At 36.8% G+C, this 17236-nt stretch overlaps 1 protein-coding gene across 10 annotated transcripts in view; it reads left to right on the forward strand.

Moving 5' to 3' along the window:
• Positions 1 to 17236, forward strand: part of UTRN (utrophin) — a 501139-nt gene that overhangs the window by 461254 nt on the left and 22649 nt on the right. For 9 of the 10 annotated variants that reach the window (XM_057739402.1, XM_057739404.1, XM_057739406.1 and 6 more), the window contains 4 exons: positions 9172 to 9308; positions 14933 to 14971; positions 15197 to 15262; positions 16555 to 16620. In XM_057739402.1, the coding sequence (XP_057595385.1) occupies positions 9172 to 9308; positions 14933 to 14971; positions 15197 to 15262; positions 16555 to 16620 (308 nt within the window). The remainder of the gene's footprint in view (positions 1 to 9171; positions 9309 to 14932; positions 14972 to 15196; positions 15263 to 16554; positions 16621 to 17236) is intronic. The other variant, XM_057739405.1, reaches the window with a different exon arrangement.

The following is a 17236-nucleotide window of genomic DNA, read 5'->3' on the forward strand; positions in this document are numbered from 1 at the left end:
ACCAGACCTACCTGCTGGTGTTGGCAGGTTGCCTGCAGAGGTGGGGGGCAGCTGTGGCTCACTGAGGAGACAGGGGCACTGGCGGCAGGGGTTTTGAGAAGCGCTCATTGGCATGAGCCCTCCCAGAGTCCATCATTAGCCTCACCAAAGAGCCTGTAAGCTCCAGTGCTGGGTTGCCTCAGGCCAAACGACCACCAGGATGGGAACACAGCCCCACCCATTGGCAGACAAGCAGATTAAAGTGTCGCTGAGCTCCACCCACCAAATCAGATTAAAGTTTTCCTGAGCTCCACCCACCCATCCCAACCCACCATCAGTCCCTCCCATCAGGAAGCACCCATGAGCCTCCTAGACAGCTTCCTTCACAAGAGGGCAGGCAGCAGAATCAAGCAGTATCAGCAGTATTTCATCTTGTGGAACTGAAAATCACAACCACAGAGAGACAGAGAAAATGAAAAGGCAAAAGACTTTGTACCAGATGAAGGGACAAGATAAAACCCCAGAAAAACAACTAAATGGAGAGGAGATAGGCACTATTCCGGAAAAAGAATTCAGAATAATGATGGTGAAGATGATCCAGGACTTTGAAAAAAGACTGGATGCAACGATCAAAAAGTTTCAGGAAAGCTTACCAAAGACCTAGAAGAATTAAAGAACAAACAAACAGAGATATGCAACACAATAACTGAAATGAAAAATACACTAGAAGGAACCAATAACAGATTAACTGAGGCAGAATGGCGAGTAAGTGACCTGGAAGACAGAATGGTGATAATCACTGATGCAGAAAAGAATAAAGAAAAAAGAATGAAAAGAACTGAAGACAGCCTAAGAGGCCTCTGGGACAATGTTAAACGCACCAACATTCGCATTATAGGGGTCCCAGAAGGAGAAGAGAGAGAAAAAGGACCCAAGAAAATACTGGAAGAGATTCTAGTTGAAAACTTCCCTACCATGGGAAAGGAAATAGCTACCCAAGTCCAGGAAGCGCAGAGAGTCCCAGGCAGGATGAACCCAGGGAGAAACATGCCAAGACATATAGTAGTCCAATGGACAAAAATTAAAGACAGAGAAAAGTTATTAAAAGCAACAAGGGAAAAATGACAAATAACATACAAGGGAACTCCCATAAGGTTAACCGCTGATTTCTCAGCAGAAACTCTGCAAGCCGGAAGGGAGTGGCACAATATATTTCAAGTGATGAAAGGGAAGAATCTACAACCAAGAATACTCTACCCAGCAAGAATCTCATTCAGATTCGACGGAGACATCAAAAGCTTTACAGACAGGCAACAGCTAAGAGAATTCAGCACCACCAAACCAGCCCTACAACAAATGCTAAAGGAACTTCTCTAAGCGGGAAACATAAGAGAAGGACCTACAGAAAAAAAAAAAAAAAAAAAAAAACAATTAAGAAAATGGTAATAGGAACATACATATTGATAATTACCTTGAATGTAAGTGGACTAAATGCACCAACCAAAAGACACAGACTGGCTGAATGGATACAAAAACAAGACCCATATATATGCTGTCTCCAAGAGACCCACTTCAGACCTAGGGACACATACAGACGGAAAGTGAGGGGATGGAAAAAGATATTCTATGCAAATGGAAATCAAAAGAAAGCTGGAGTAGCAATACTCATATCAGAAAAAATAGACTTTGAAATAAAAAATGTTACAAGAGACAAGAAAGGTCACTACATAAAGACTGAGGGATCAATCCAAGAAGAGGAGATAACAATTATAAATATATATGTACCCAATATAGGAGCACCTCAATACATAAGGCAAATGCTAACAACTATGAAAGAGGAAATCGACAGTAACACAATCATACTGGGGACTTTAACACCCCACTTACCCCATTGGACGGATCATCCACACAGAAAATTAATAAGGAAGCACAAGCTTTAAATGACACAATAAATCAGCTTGTGTTAATAGATATCTATAGGACATTACATCCAAAAACAGCAGATTACACATTCTTCTCAAGTGCACATGCAACATTCTCCAGGATAGATCATATTTTGGGTCATAAATCAAGCCTTGGTAAATTCAAGAAAATTGAAATCATATCAAGCATCTTTTCTGACCACAATGCTATGAGATTAGAAATCAATTACAGGAAAAAAACTGTAAAAAAACACAAACACATGGAGGCTAAACAGTATGCTACTAAATAACCAACAGATCATTGAAGAAATCAAAGAGGAAATCAAAAAATACCTAGAGACAAATGACAATGAAAACACAATGATCCAAAACCTATGGGATGCAGCAAAGGCAGTTCTAAGAGGGAAATTTATAGCAATACAATCCTACCTCAAGAAACAAGAAAAATCCCAAATAAACAATGTGACCTTGCACCTAAAGAAACTAGAGAAAGAAGAGCAAACAAAACCCAATATTAGTAGACAGAAATCATAAAGATCAGAGCAGAAAAAAATGAAATAGAAACAAAGAAAACAATAGCAAAAATCAATAAAACTAAAAGCTGGTTCTTTGAGAAGATAAATAAAATTGATAAACCTCTAGCAAGACTCATCAAGAAAAAGAGGGAGAGGACTCAAATCAATAAAATCAGAAATGAAACAGGAGAAATTACAATGGACACCACAGAAATAAAAAGCACCATAAGAGACTACTACAAGCAAGTATATGCCAATAAAATGGACAACCTGGATGAAATGGACAGATTCTTAGAAAGCTATAACCTTCCAAGACTGAATCAGGAAGACATAGAAAATATGAACAGACCAATCACAAGTATGGAAATTGAGACTGTGGTTAAAATCTCCCAACAAACAAAAGCCCAGGGCCAGATGGCTTCACAGGTGAATTCTATCAAACATTTAGAGAAGAGCTAACAGCTATCCTTCTCAGACTCTTCCAAAATATTGCAGAAGGCGGAACACTCCCAAATTTATTCTACAAGGCCACCATCACCCTGATACCAAAACCAGACAAAGATACTACAAAAAAAGAAAACTACAGACCAACATCACTGATGAATTTAGATGCAAAAATCCTCGACAAAATACTAGCCAACAGAATCCAACAACACCTTAGAAGGATCATACACTATGATCAAGTGGGGTTTATCCCAGGAATGCAAGGATCCTTTAATATACGCAAATCAATCAATGTGATGCACCATATTAATAAACTGAAGGATAAAAACCACATGATCATCTCAATAGATGCAGAAAAAGCTTTTGACAAAATTCAACACTGATTTATGATAAAAACTCTCCAGAAGGTGGGCATAGAGGGAACCTACCTCAACATAATAAAGGCCATATATGACAAACCCACAGCAAACATCATTCTCAATGGTGAAAAACTGGAAGCATTCCCTCTAAGATCAGGAACAAGACAAGGATGTCCACTCTCTCCACTACTATTCAACATAGTTTTGGAAGTCCTTGCCTCAGCAATCAGAGAAGAAAAAGAAATAAAAGGAATCCAAATTGGAAAAGAAGTAAAACTGTCACTGTTTGCAGATGACATGATACTATATATAGAAAATCCTAAAGATGCCACCAGAAAACTACTTGAGCTAATCATGAATTTGGTAAAGTTGCAGGATACGAAATTAACACACAGAAATCTCTTGCATTTCTATACACTAACATTGAAAGATCAGAAAGAGAGATTAAGGAAACAATCCCATTCACCACTGCAACAAAAAGAATAAAATACCTAGGAATAAACCTAACCAAGGAGGTAAAAGACCTGTACTCAGAAAACTATAAGACACTAATGAAAGTAATCAAAGATGACACAAACAGATGGAGGGACATACCATATTCTTGGATTGGAAGAATCAACATTGTGAAAATGACTATATTACCGAAAGCAATTTACAGATTCAATGCAATCCCTATCAAATTACCAATGCCATTTTTCACGGAACTAGAATATGAAATTTTACTATTTGTATGGAAACACAAAAGACCCCGAATAGCCAAAGCAATCTTGAAAAGGAAAGACGGAGTTGGTGGAATCAGGCTTCCTGACTTCAGGCTATACTACAAGGCTACAGTGATCAAGACAGTATGGTACTGGCACAAAAACAGAAACATATATCAATGGAACAGGATAGAAAGCCCAGAGATAAACTATGGTCAACTAATCTATGAGAAAGGAGCCAAGGATATACAATAGAGAAAAGGCAGCCTCTTCAATAAGTGGTGCTGGGAAAACTGGACAGCTACATGGAAAAGAACGAAATTAGAACACTCCCTAACACCATACACAAAAATAAACTCAAAATGCATTAAAGACCTAAATGTAAGGCCAGACACTATAAAATTCCTAGAGGAAAACATAGGAAGAACACTCTTCGACCTAAATCACACAGCAAGATCTTTTTTGATGCACTCCCTAGAGTAATGGAAATAAAAAATAAAAATAAATAAGTGGGACCTAATGAAACTTCAAAGCTTCTGCACATCAAAGGAAACTATAAGCAAGAAGAAAAGACAACCCTCAGAATGGGAGAAAATATTTGCAAACTATTCAACAGACAAAGAATTAATCTCCAAAATATATAAACAGTTCATCCAGCTCAATATCAAAAAAACAAAGAACCCAATCAAAACATGGGCAGAAGACCTAAATAGGCATTTCTCCAAAGGAGACATATGGATGGCCAAGAGGCACATGAAAAGCTGCTCAACATCACTAATTATTAGAGAAATGCAAATCAAAACGACAATGAGGTATCACCTCACACCAGTTAGAATGGGCATCATCAGAAAATCTACAAACGGTAATGCTGGAGAGGGTGTGGAGAAAAGGGATCGCTCTTGCACTGCTGGTGGGAATGTAAATTGATACAGCCACTATGGAGAACAGTATGGAGGTTCCTTGCAAAACTAAAAATAGAACTACCATATGACCCAGCAATCCCACTGCTGGGCATACACCCAGAGAACACCATAATTCAAAAAGACACATGCACTCCAATGTTCATTGCAGCACTATGTACAAAAGCCAGGCCATGGAAGCAACCTAAATGTCCATCAACAGATGAATGGATAAAGAAGATGTGGTACATATACACAATGGAATATTACTCAGCTGTAAAAAAGAATGAAACTGGGACATTTATAGAGACATGGATGGACCTAGAGACTGTTATACAGAGTGAAGTGAGTCAGAAAGAGAAAAACAAATATCATATATTAACACATATATGCGGACTATAGAAAAATGATACGAATCAGCCAGTTTGCAAGGCAGAAATAGAGACACAGATGTAGAGAACAAACATATGGACACCAAGTGGCGAAAGCGGGGAGGGTTGGGGGGGGATGAACTGGGAGATTGGAATACCAAATTGTACGCTCTAAATATATGCAGTTTATTGTTAACGATAAACAATAAAAAATTTTAAAAAATAAAGGGGAAATCCAGAATGTAATAATAGTTTAGTCAATGATTATGGCTTCTTTTTTTTATAAAACTTAAAACTATTCCGTTTTTCTTAGAGAGGTGACATAGTGCTGGTATGGTGAAAAGACCCAGGTTTGCAAGAGTGGCTGTATCCTTTCTGACCTTGTCAATGTGAATCCCTGAAAGTCTTAGAGTCAGTTTCTTTTGGGTCAAAAAAGTGATGATAATCTCACTGCCCTTGATAGTAAAAAGAGAGTGAAGGAAAGCTATTTATAAGGCAAGACTTCTGTGCTAATATATTACCCTTATTACATCTTATGAGATCTACAAAATCTTTTGTTCTTACTTCTTTTCTTCCTTCCAGCAGTAAGTGAAAACCTAGTCTTTTCGAGAAATGCATGGATAACTTGCAATGCTGGATAATTTGTGTAGTAATGAATGATTCTTTCAATTGCATCGCCATATCATAACATTGATAGTTGTTTGTTTAAAAAAGAACAACTCAGTGTCCATACTAGCATGGAGACAGAGTTGAGTTTGATAATATTCATTATGCTAGGGGAGTGGTCCTCTGCTTCGCTTTTTACCAAACCATTGCTCTAGCACCTTCCAACAGAGAGATATTAGGTACTGTCAGATAGCAAATTAAACCAAATATGTACAAATATATTTTAACCTTTTTTGGTGAGAAAATAAGCATAATTAATTTTCTTGGCTCTCTCTCAACTAAGGAATTGCATTCCCATGGGATGAATTACTTTTCCCTTTTTCCTTTAATATTGCATAAAGTTCATGGTATTAGCAAATTACAAGGGCACTTTTTCCTCATTAGTATTCTCTATATGAGAATGCACCGATATTTTCTAAATATAAAATTTGAGCATTATCAGGAACTCCTGATACTTTTTGGGAGGCAAGTAGGTGTTTTTTGTTTGCTTTTTTGTGGCAGAGAGAAGAGTTTTTTGTTGGTTGGTTGGTTTTGCTTTGTTCTTCCATGTCCTGAATGTATTAAGCTAAAGAATGTGTGTTGCGGAATTGGACTTGTACTTTTATATGATGTGTCATTTTTTTCCTAAGCAAGAGTTCACAGTGAAACCAAAATAGAGATAAGCTAGAAGAACATTATACTAAGTGAAAGAAGCCAGTCACAAAAGACCACATACTATATGATTCCATTTATAAGAAATGTCCAGAATAGACAAAGCCATAGAAACAGAAAGTAGATTAGTGGTTGCCAGGGGCTGAGGGCAGGAGATGGAGGTGGGTGGGAATGATTGCTAATGGGTACAGGCTTGCTTTCTTTTTGAAGTGATGATGATGTTCTAGGATTAGATAGTGGTGATGGTTGCACATCGCCATGAATACTAAAGGGCATTGCACTGTGTACTGTCCTGGCTGAGGCAGACTGGGGAAGTGCCTGGTGCCTTGCCCACCTGGCCTTTTCTCCCACTCACCCCACTCGGGGCTGCCTGAGTTAAAGACCTGGATATGGCTTGAAAATCACTGGCCTGAGCAATAAAAACCTTTTTATTGCCAGATGGAAATGGGCCAAGTAAAAGCTGGAGGCTGTTACTTCCTTATCTCCTTGTATATTAACAATGTGTTAAGAGCAGACATAGAAATAAATTGGGTCATAAATGCTTATTCTTGCATGGGGCCTTCTTTTTGTATTTCTATCATGGAAAACTTCTTCCTTTTTTTCTCTTTACCAAAACATTCAGGATAAACATATCTATAAACTTAATGATCTGTGGTTGTGATACCCATGGCTAAAAGTCCAAATGTCCTTTATAATAGTGATATATCCTTTTGGCTTTATTCTCGGTACCAGGCATTGTGTCTCTAAATAGTGCCTTCTTTACTTCCAACTATGTTCTGCTTCTCTCTCCTGTTCTGCCTGGTTAGATTTTAATACCCCCAAACCATCATCTCATAGCAAGCCTTCTTCCCTCTACAGAGTGCCCTGTATTCTTTTTTTTTTTTCCCTTTAATAGCTTATTTTCTATACTTTATATTTGGGAGGGTCTGTATCTATATAACTGCAGATATTATATAGTTTATTCTTTGTTATTCAGGAAAAGATTTGACATTGTAGGTCTTGATAGCAAGGCGTAGTGATAACGTGGGCTTTGCTTGCTATACATATTCTTTTAAATAAAGTGAAAATTGATGTATAAATAGCTTGGGCTGATTTATGTTTTCTCTCTGCTCTGCAAGCTTAGAGAATCAAAAGTTATCTTAATTGCTTACTAGAAGAAGACATATTTAGGTAGAATGGGAGCAAACAGAAAGTAACAAAACCGCATAAGGGTTGACTCAGAATTCAGTTGTTTTAAAAAAATAATTATATTTTGTTAAACTTCGGTTTGCAAAACAAGTTTGTTATGAGTCTTGGGCATGCTTGTCATGAGGGAAAAGACAGACTGGGGGGTTCAAGGGCTGGTGGGAGCAGGTGGCAAGTACGTCAATGTATTTAGCAATGTTTGTTATTACAGAAAAGTTATCTGGTTTCGTTTTATAAAGAGATTGGAGTGAGGTCTATCTAGTTGTAAAGGGGATAGCCAACCAAGAGTCAGACGACCAAGGTTTCAGTTCAGTTCTGCACAGATCAATATTTTTTTAATTAATTAATTGATTGGCTGCATTGGGTCTTTGTTGCTGCACACAGGCTTTCTCTAGTTGCAGCGAGAGGGAGCTACTCTTCATTGTGGTGTGAGGGCTCCCCATTGCAGTGGCTTCTTTTGTTGCAAAGCATGGGCTCTAGGCATGTAGGCTTCAGTAGTTGCAGCACATGGGCTCAATAGTTGTGGTTCACGGGCTCTAGAGCACAGGCTTAGTTGCTCTATGGCATGTGGGATCTTCCTGGAGCAGGGAACGAACCCGTTTCCCCTGAGTTGGCAGGCAGATTCTAAACCACTGCGCCACCTAGGAAGTCTCTAGATCAATATTTTAAATACGTTTTCAGAAAGACTAAAGTTGATGTCTGTTTAACATATTATAGGAAAACTAGAATTGATGACAGAGAGTAGAAAACTGGGGCTCAGAGAACAGTTCATGGAATGGGATGAGAGGTGAGGATTGGGATAGATTTCAGCCCACCTCACTCTAAATGATTATTAACTAATCATCTTGAAATGCTTTGAAAAAGTCACATTTTGTATCACCGTTAGTAATTTAGCCCATGTCAAGTAATTATATGTTTGTATAGTTGGAAAAGAACAAAGAATCTAACAGTATTTCTTGCAATATAGAGAACCACTGTGTTCCTGCTCTTTCTCTCTTGTGTATTTCTCCCTTTTCCCAGATCACAATTTATGCTGACTTGTGTGAAGTCAGTACAGGCTATATATATAGCTCACCCTCATTTATTCATCTTAGTTAAAACCATATAATATCCAGAATACTGCATCATCGCCAAATGTTTAATAGCACATTGCAGCTTCTTTAGTGAAAGAAATCAACCAATAACATTGCCAAAACTAATTTTACCTTTAGGCCCAATTTTTAACATATTGGGGAAATGACTACTTATGGTTTATGCTCAACAAAAAGTTAAAAATTATAAACTAATTGCTGGATATATTTAATGATATATCCTGAATGCCATGTGTTCTCATGACCTTGTATGCTATTCCAAAAATACATAAAGCTACTGAAACTGTGGTCATTTAATTGCATCAGTTTGCATCTGCTCTAATTTAATTGTGGATAGTTGTATCCTTCCATTTTAATGAGAAAAGTGTAATTTTTATGAACCTCATAGACAACATCTGGGGAAGATGTACGGGACTTCACAAAGGTACTGAAGAATAAGTTCAGGTCGAAGAAATACTTTGCCAAACATCCTAGGCTTGGCTACCTGCCTGTCCAGACAGTTCTTGAAGGTGACAACTTAGAGACGTAAGTTTAATTTTACTGTTAAAACTTGTATTTGTATATGCTCTTCTTATATCTGCTACTTTTATGTTAGTGACAAAAGAGAAATCTGATACCAAAAAGAATTTGTGTTTTGGTAAACTGTTTCATTTTTAAAAAGGTATAATAAACTTGGAGTCAGTCTTCACAACATGAATTTTGACTATTTTCTTTTGACATCGCAGCAAAACTCTCAGGTTTAATTTTGCATGTGTTCCTAAACTTTTAAAATATGTAATAATGTGTAAGCCTTTGCATTAGTCATCTCTTTTATTCTTAAAAATACTTAAAGCAAATTGTGATATTATATGCTCTTTCATTTTATTTATTTTCCATTTTTCCCTCTTTGTGGGATGTTTTTACAATTTCTTGTAGTATGTTTTGCACTCCTTTTACATATTTTTAATATAAATTTATTAATAATAATCTGTTGCTCCAGATATATACCTATGCTAAATCCCATCAAAATCTCACATTACGTTTCTAATTTCTTTGTTTTCATGAACATGAAAACAAAGAAATGAGATAGCTTTATATAGTACATGAAATAGACAAAATTTCTTAAAAGTATATAATTTGAGTTTGCAAACATAAATGAAACAAAGTTTCAGGTAGCAAAGTTACTTCAGGATTATAAAGCAAAGAGTAACAATTTATAGCCTGAAATGAAAAGAAAAAGAAATTTTAAAATGGACCAGAAGGAATGCAAGAACAAATTTTGTTACTAAACAATTATATATTAAGATTAAAATAAATGATTTTAAATATTTGAATCACTTTTTAAAAATATCATCATAAATATGCCTGCCAAGGCAATTTTCTTGTGCATGAATCTTGGGGAAAATTAACCTTTATTGTTAATCATCACCAGAGTGCCTAGTCATAAAGAATTGTGAAGTTCTAGGACTTCCTAGGTAGTACAGTGGTTAAGAATCCATCTGCCAATGCAGGGGACATGGGTTTGATCCCTGCTCCAGGAAGATTCCACGTGCTGCGAAGCCACTAAGCCCATGTGCCACAAGTATTGAGCCTGCACTCTAGAGCCCATGAGCCATGACCATGGAGCCCATGTGCTGCAACTACTGAAGCCCACATGCCTAGAGCTCGTGCTCCACAACAAGCGAAGCCACGGCAATGAGGAGCCCGCACACCACAAAGAAGAGTAGCCCCTGGTTGCAGCAACTAGAGAAAGCCCACGTGCAACAACGAAGACCCAACACAAGCAATAAATAAATTTTAAAAAAAGTAAAAAAAAAAGAATAGTGTTCTAGTTAACAGAAATATGCTCTCTTAAATAACTACAGAAGAGAAGTTCTAAAGTATGAAGTGTGGAGTTTTCTACATTATACAGTAGAGAAAATTGTAGTAAGAAGTATAAAAATGTGTTGACATTTAACCTTCAAAACTCATAGTTCATTTTACTGTGTACATGAGAGAATCAGAGAACAGTAATAGTCCAGTGTATTATGACAGCCCATGGCTCAAAGATGTCAAAATAGAGGGATAGAGTATTTAGTCCAAATTTTTTTTCCATAGAAAACCCTATAGATCAGAGGCTTTGCTACATGTATATGCAATGTTTTTTTAATCTGTTGAACTGCTAAGAAGTAGAAGAAAGACCACAGCCAAAGCATAGTGGGTATTTTCATCCCTCTGTAGGTAATGTTATAGGTGCGCATGCAGAAAGAAACATAACACAGCTGTATATGTAGATAGGTCCAAAGCACCACGTACTCACTGAAGGCATACCAAAGAATTCAAAATTTTTGATAACCTTGCTTGATATCAAATTCTGTACAATTTAGATATATGCCTCCCAGTCATTTTTTCCGTAGTTCATTTTAGAAGAAATTTTATTGAAATGATTTAAGTTTAAAGGACTCTATTCAAATACTTGAAATCCATAAGGAAAGATATTTTTGGTCCTCTCTTTGTTTTGTGGGTAGATTTTTTTCCCCTTTTTTTCAAAAGGTGTATGATAATACATTCTTATTTGTCTTAGTATCTAATATATAGTTTAACTATGCTTAACACCTTCTAATAAAGACAAAATTTTACTTATCTTGGTACCAGATGTAAATAACCTTTGAAGTAACTGCCTGAAGCATAGAATTATCACACAGTGCTTTTATTTACAGGATAATTTGATAGGTTTGAAATAGCAATGTGCCCTTCAGTCTTTGGATAAACCATTGGCATTTTATGTCACAAATATCTACATCCTTCATATGAGTCATGCAGGTAGAGAGATCTTTTAAACTCCTTTTAAGCAATTTTGATAATTTGCCTTTCATTGTCAAAATAATCACTGACATCAATCATTCTATTCTGAGTGACTCAGTTAAAGTACAAAAGAACAGCAAAGTGTGTCAAATAATTTTGTGCTATGATTTTTGGCTGTAACTCTGAAGATGCCTCATTTCTTCTAACGTGAATTTACCAACATTCTCAGTGAGAGGAAAACAAAAGAAAGAAAAGGAGTGTAAGATTAAATCAGATGTCACAAGCTCCTTTTTGAAAAAGATTTATGAACAACTAGATACATTTCTTCTTTTTTTACTCTTAGAAGGCATTCTTTAAGTCAGTATAGTTCATTTTTCTACTGAGCCCTTCGCAGTACAGGGCCACTTAATCTTCTGGTGTAACAATTTATGTGAGTGGGTAGTAAAAAATTTGATTTCATTTATTCTCCTCTTTGTGGGAAGAGAACATTAGAGAAAAACCAGCGAAGTGGTAAATGTGTTGAAGTTATTTATGAAGCTGATTAAAATTTTCTTTTGCTTCTTTCTCTTTCATCCCTACAAAATGTAAGGTATTATCCCCTATCTAGTAATTATACATGCATGCGTGGAGGGGATTTATGGGAAAATTAGTTATTACTAAAAAGAGATAAACACATGCTTAAGTTTATTCAATTAATTTCATAACTATGCAAGTTTTTTTTCCAAAGAATAAATCAAAATAAATAAATAGAGCTTGATGAAAGAGTTACCACTGAAAATAAACCTGAGAAACAAGCTCAAAGAGTTACAAAGTAATTTGAGAATTGAGTGAGATTTATTGGCTAAAAAGGTAGTTTGGTTTCCCTCAGGATTAAAAGGATTAAAATAGACACCTCTCCTTGGTATTGGTTAAGGTGGAAGAGATGAGTTTCATGGTTTTTTCAGTTCTTACTGTAGCAAGAACCAACTCTTAGTAAGTGGAATTATGGTTGTGGGAGCATTGCAGTGGGGGGAAGTGACAGCTAACCTGAGAACTGAAAAATTAATAGGGTCAAATGCTGTGTTTGGTGCCCAGGGAGGCGAGGGAGAGTTTCCAGGCAAGGCAAACATTTTCAGAAGCCTGGAGACACATTGTTTTGGTAACTGGGATGGGAAGCTGGGAATCGTGACAAGAAATGAGAGCAGAGAGAAAATCAAGAACCAGGTAATGAAGGGCCTTGTAAGCCATGCCACGGTGTTTGTGGTTTACCCGAGAGCCGTGGAGAGCCATTGGAGATTTGCATGTTAGAGCTCGCTGGGACCCCATGTACTCTGCTAGGGCACAAACGGACTTCAGAAGACAAAAAATTGGAAGCACGGGGAGCACTCTGCTGAGGATCCAAGGCATTAGAAAAGTCACGAAGTTCTTCAAAGAAAGTCTGGGTTATATTTCATATAACATTAAGTATATTTAGTGGATTCTGATTCCTTGCATATTAGTGTGTGATTAACCAGGCTCTGTTCAGACACACTCTGGAAGGCAGGGATGGGCAGCATTATGACATCTGGGCTAACACACAGGTTGGTCTTATTTTTAATTTTTAACCCCCTTTAATTATAGATTCTACCAATGCAGGGAGAATATTGCCCAGTTCTCTTCTTCTACAATTAAATGAAAAAGCTTATCACTTAACATTTTTTCCCCTACAAATCAAAGTACTTTGAAGTCAATAAAGCCTAAAGTTTTGTGACTTTTTAATCGTAGTTCTTTTCATAGAAATTTTCACAATGTATAAAAAACTTTCTTTTGAGAAACTCTTCGATTCGGCTTTTTGCCTCTGCCATTCTGTCTTAGTTCAGTGAATCACTATTGTGTTAACTGAATTAACCTTAAAGGAGCCAGTCAAGCAGTTTCACAAAGCTTTTCCGAGTTCAATTAAGATAAAAAAAATATTTTTCTTACATTTAAAGCTCACAGCAAATGTGGTACGCTTGAAGTTTAGAAATGATCTCTCAAGCAGTTCCTAATTTTTAGAAAGTGGATAGCAAATCGTTTACCTGACACTTAACATCCGTATTTCATAGTTAATAAAAAACAGTGATGTAAAAAGCCTATTGAATGATTTTGTTCTGTTTCACTGTTGTTGTACCTATTTTACACATGGGTAATTAAGTCTGTTTACAGTATAGATGTTCTGACAAACATAGGCTGAATAAATGCCTGTATTTGAAAGTAGGTCAAAAGCCTCAGTTCTCCGTCCCAAGAAAATGACATCCCATCTTCTTTTAATCTGCTATGTGGACATCAACTTTTGCTTCCCAGTAGGAGACAGTGAGATCATTAACTTTTTCTTAAGTATGTATCTATACTAGAAATAGGAGAATCAGGTAGATTTAGAATAATTTACACTTTCCTTCCCCTTTGTTTCAATCAGCATTAGCTTTTGCAGGAGACTTTATTTAATAAGACAACTAATTTTCTTTAGACTTTTAAATTTCCACATTCATCAGTATTTCCTCCCCTTCCTTCCCCCCCCCCCCCAATAAAAAAGGTTAGGGTTTGAACTAGCTTTTAATTAGGATCATTTGTTTTCAAATGATACATAGAGACTCTGGGATTTCTAGGCAGTGCTGGGAGGTTGGAGTGTACCCCCAGGGCAAGGAGGGCATACTGAATGAGCAAGTTCCAGTCTCAAGCCCTGATTCAAGCAGACAGTGTTCCTTTTATCAGTTTCTTAGAACTTCTGGACAAAATTTTGTTTGAAGAAAGTGCATCATGATCTAGAAAAGTTGCTTTCAGTTTTATGGGTAATTGAGAATTTTGGCCGGGAGCAGAGGAGAGCAGCTACATTGTATCTTTTTCAGTGTATCTGTGAGGTTGAGATACTTTGTGTACACCTGGATTTGGATTTTTACATTTAAAATTGGGCAGGGATTCAGAACATTCTCATTTTATTGCAACTGTGCTATCAATATTTAATGTACACTGGTGTTTAACTTTACCATTCTAATCAAGTTTCTTCTCCAGGAAAAACAAAAATATGATTGCATCTTCCTTCAGCATATTATGAAACATTATTTTTAAAATTATTCCATAATTTTGAGCTGTTTTAGAGCATTGTTTCTTTTTTTAATCAGACTATTTAAAAATGTGTTTGCTATCTATAACAAATATCCTGTAGTATCTGTGAAAAGGACCCTGCAGGCACTTGAATACACAGCATCTTTTCTAGAATAAATAGTCATTTCTGTTAGTTTTGATTTCGTCATGGTGGACCTCAGGGCAACCAAATATGGGAGCAGAAGACAACTGAGAATTTCCCCCACCCCAGTGCCCCACTGCTTTTGTCTTCAATTGCTCTAAAGTGTTTGTTCTATGACTTTTGTCTCCTTCTGCCCTCTTTGCAGTCCTATCACACTCATCAGTATGTGGCCAGAGCACTATGAGTGAGTATTCACCACTCTGTATGCACAAGATGGATGTTCGGATCAGTGTTATTAGCATGGGGTGATTACTAAACTCATTCTAAAATAATAGTTCTGTCTCCTGGGTAACAATCCTAGTGGTGTGCTTGCATGTCAAATTCATTATTTAACTAAGCTAACATTCTTAATAGGAACATCTGTCAATATCTGGACATAAAACTTGTTTATTTGCTTTCTCTCTTGTAGCCCTTCACAGTCTCCTCAGCTGTTTCACGATGACACCCACTCAAGAATAGAACAGTATGCTACACGGTAAGAAACTTTGATAGGAGCCCTCCACAGCACTTCACCCAGAATGTATCTCTTTCTGTATTAACCCTGTATCAGCATGCCTTGATTTAAGGGATGTAGTTTTGCAGGAGTTGTGATTCCATTATATTTGAAATCTGGGGTTTCATCTTTCCATGTTGTAATTTGCACTTTACCAAACCCCTGCTATACATTCTATGGTGTAAATCTCCATGGGATGTGATTGTTGAGCTCATGAGAATCCAAACACTGTACAAGCAGGATTTAGATAATGTAACCCAGTTTCAGTGAATGAAAATAGGGATTGAAAGTGTTCTCAGGAGATGGTGCACATGTGAATTACAATATGTAATTAAATTTATGCTAATGTTTTATTATGGGGTTTTTTTACAGAGTCCCCAGACAGTATAGAGTATAGGCTGGTCTTGATGGTATGTACAAACTTTCAGGAAAAAAATGTATACTAAGCATCAGCAGTGCTAGTTACTAGCTATGCCTTAAAAGGTTAGTTCAAGCACCATAAGAGTTAATTAACATTTGAACTGAGTCTAGGACAAATAGAAATTTGGGGAAAAAGTTAGACTTGTACCATTGGGAAAACATACTCGAAAACATTGAGCTAGGAAAGAACATGGTTTATTTAAAGTATTTCAGGTAGAGAAAGGGGAAAGGATGAGAAGGAAGGAAGGGACAGAAGCTGAAGTCCAATCATGAGGGGCCCACTTGCTAAGGAGTAGGATTCTGTCCTTTGATAAAGGGGAGTCATGGAGAGTCTTTAAACATGAGAGGAACATAATCACATGTGTGTGAGAATGAAGACTGACTTAAGAGTCTGGGAGATCAATTAGGTGATTAGGTCTATTAGGAGACTATGTAACATGATATAAAATAAAGGTCTCCAGGCCTAAAGCAGTGGTGATAGAAATATAACTCAAGGGACTTCCCTGATGATGCAATGGTTAAGACTCTATGCTCCCAATGCAGGGGGACTGGGTTTGATCCCTGGTCAGGGAACTAGATCCCACATGCATGCTGCAACTAAAAGTTCACATACCACAACTAAAGAGCCCGAGTGCCACAACTAAGACTCAGTGCAACCAAATAAATAAGTAAATATTTTTTAGAAACGAAATATAACTCAACGTTAGACGTTGTTTTAATCTCAAAGTCTTATTAGGGGATTTGGGCAGTTCTGTATTTTGTGAGAATTAGGACAGTTTAAGAAACACTGAGGGTGTACCAATTGACTATGCCTTATGACCACCTTCTCTAACCTCTTTATTTTCATTTTTCAGACTGGCCCAAATGGAAAGGACTAATGGGTCTTTCCTCACTGATAGCAGCTCTACCACAGGAAGTGTGTAAGTAAATCATGAAATTAGTGCTGCCTGGGAAAGCTAGTTCTTATATTATGGCTGTTGGAAATAATCTTCATTGATTGCGGCCCTGAATTTTGATCCCAATCAAAATTGATAAGTGTGGTTATAAAAATGTCTGCATAGATTTTATGCTTTCAAGGCATGGTAGTATGAATTGAATATGTTTGTTTATTTAGTTTTGCATAAGTTACTGGCCACTCATCTGCCTCAGGAAAATCAGATTGTTTTATTTATAAATAGAGGTATAGACATTCATTCCATTTGTCTAGAATTTCTTGTTAATTTAACAAATGTAACTCTACAGAATATATGCCTTTCTGTAAAATTCTCTTCCATCTGTGTGCTCACATTTTCTCCATATTCTCTGCCATGATAATTATGACCCACACAGGCTTGGACATGTACACCCCATCTTTCGCTGAAAAGTGTTAACTCCTCTGCCAATATTTGATTTTATTAGCAACTAAGAAGAGCCTCATTAACTTTAGAACCTTTTAAAAAGCTTTCTAGGCAGATATTTTACCTGTGATTATCCCACTGTCCTGTGCCATCTTGCTTTTAGAACTTTTCCCACCCTTCCCCACCTTGGAATTAACAT

The sequence above is a fragment of the Hippopotamus amphibius genome, chromosome 6 (assembly GCF_030028045.1).
Source record: "Hippopotamus amphibius kiboko isolate mHipAmp2 chromosome 6, mHipAmp2.hap2, whole genome shotgun sequence".
NCBI lineage: Eukaryota > Metazoa > Chordata > Mammalia > Artiodactyla > Hippopotamidae > Hippopotamus > Hippopotamus amphibius.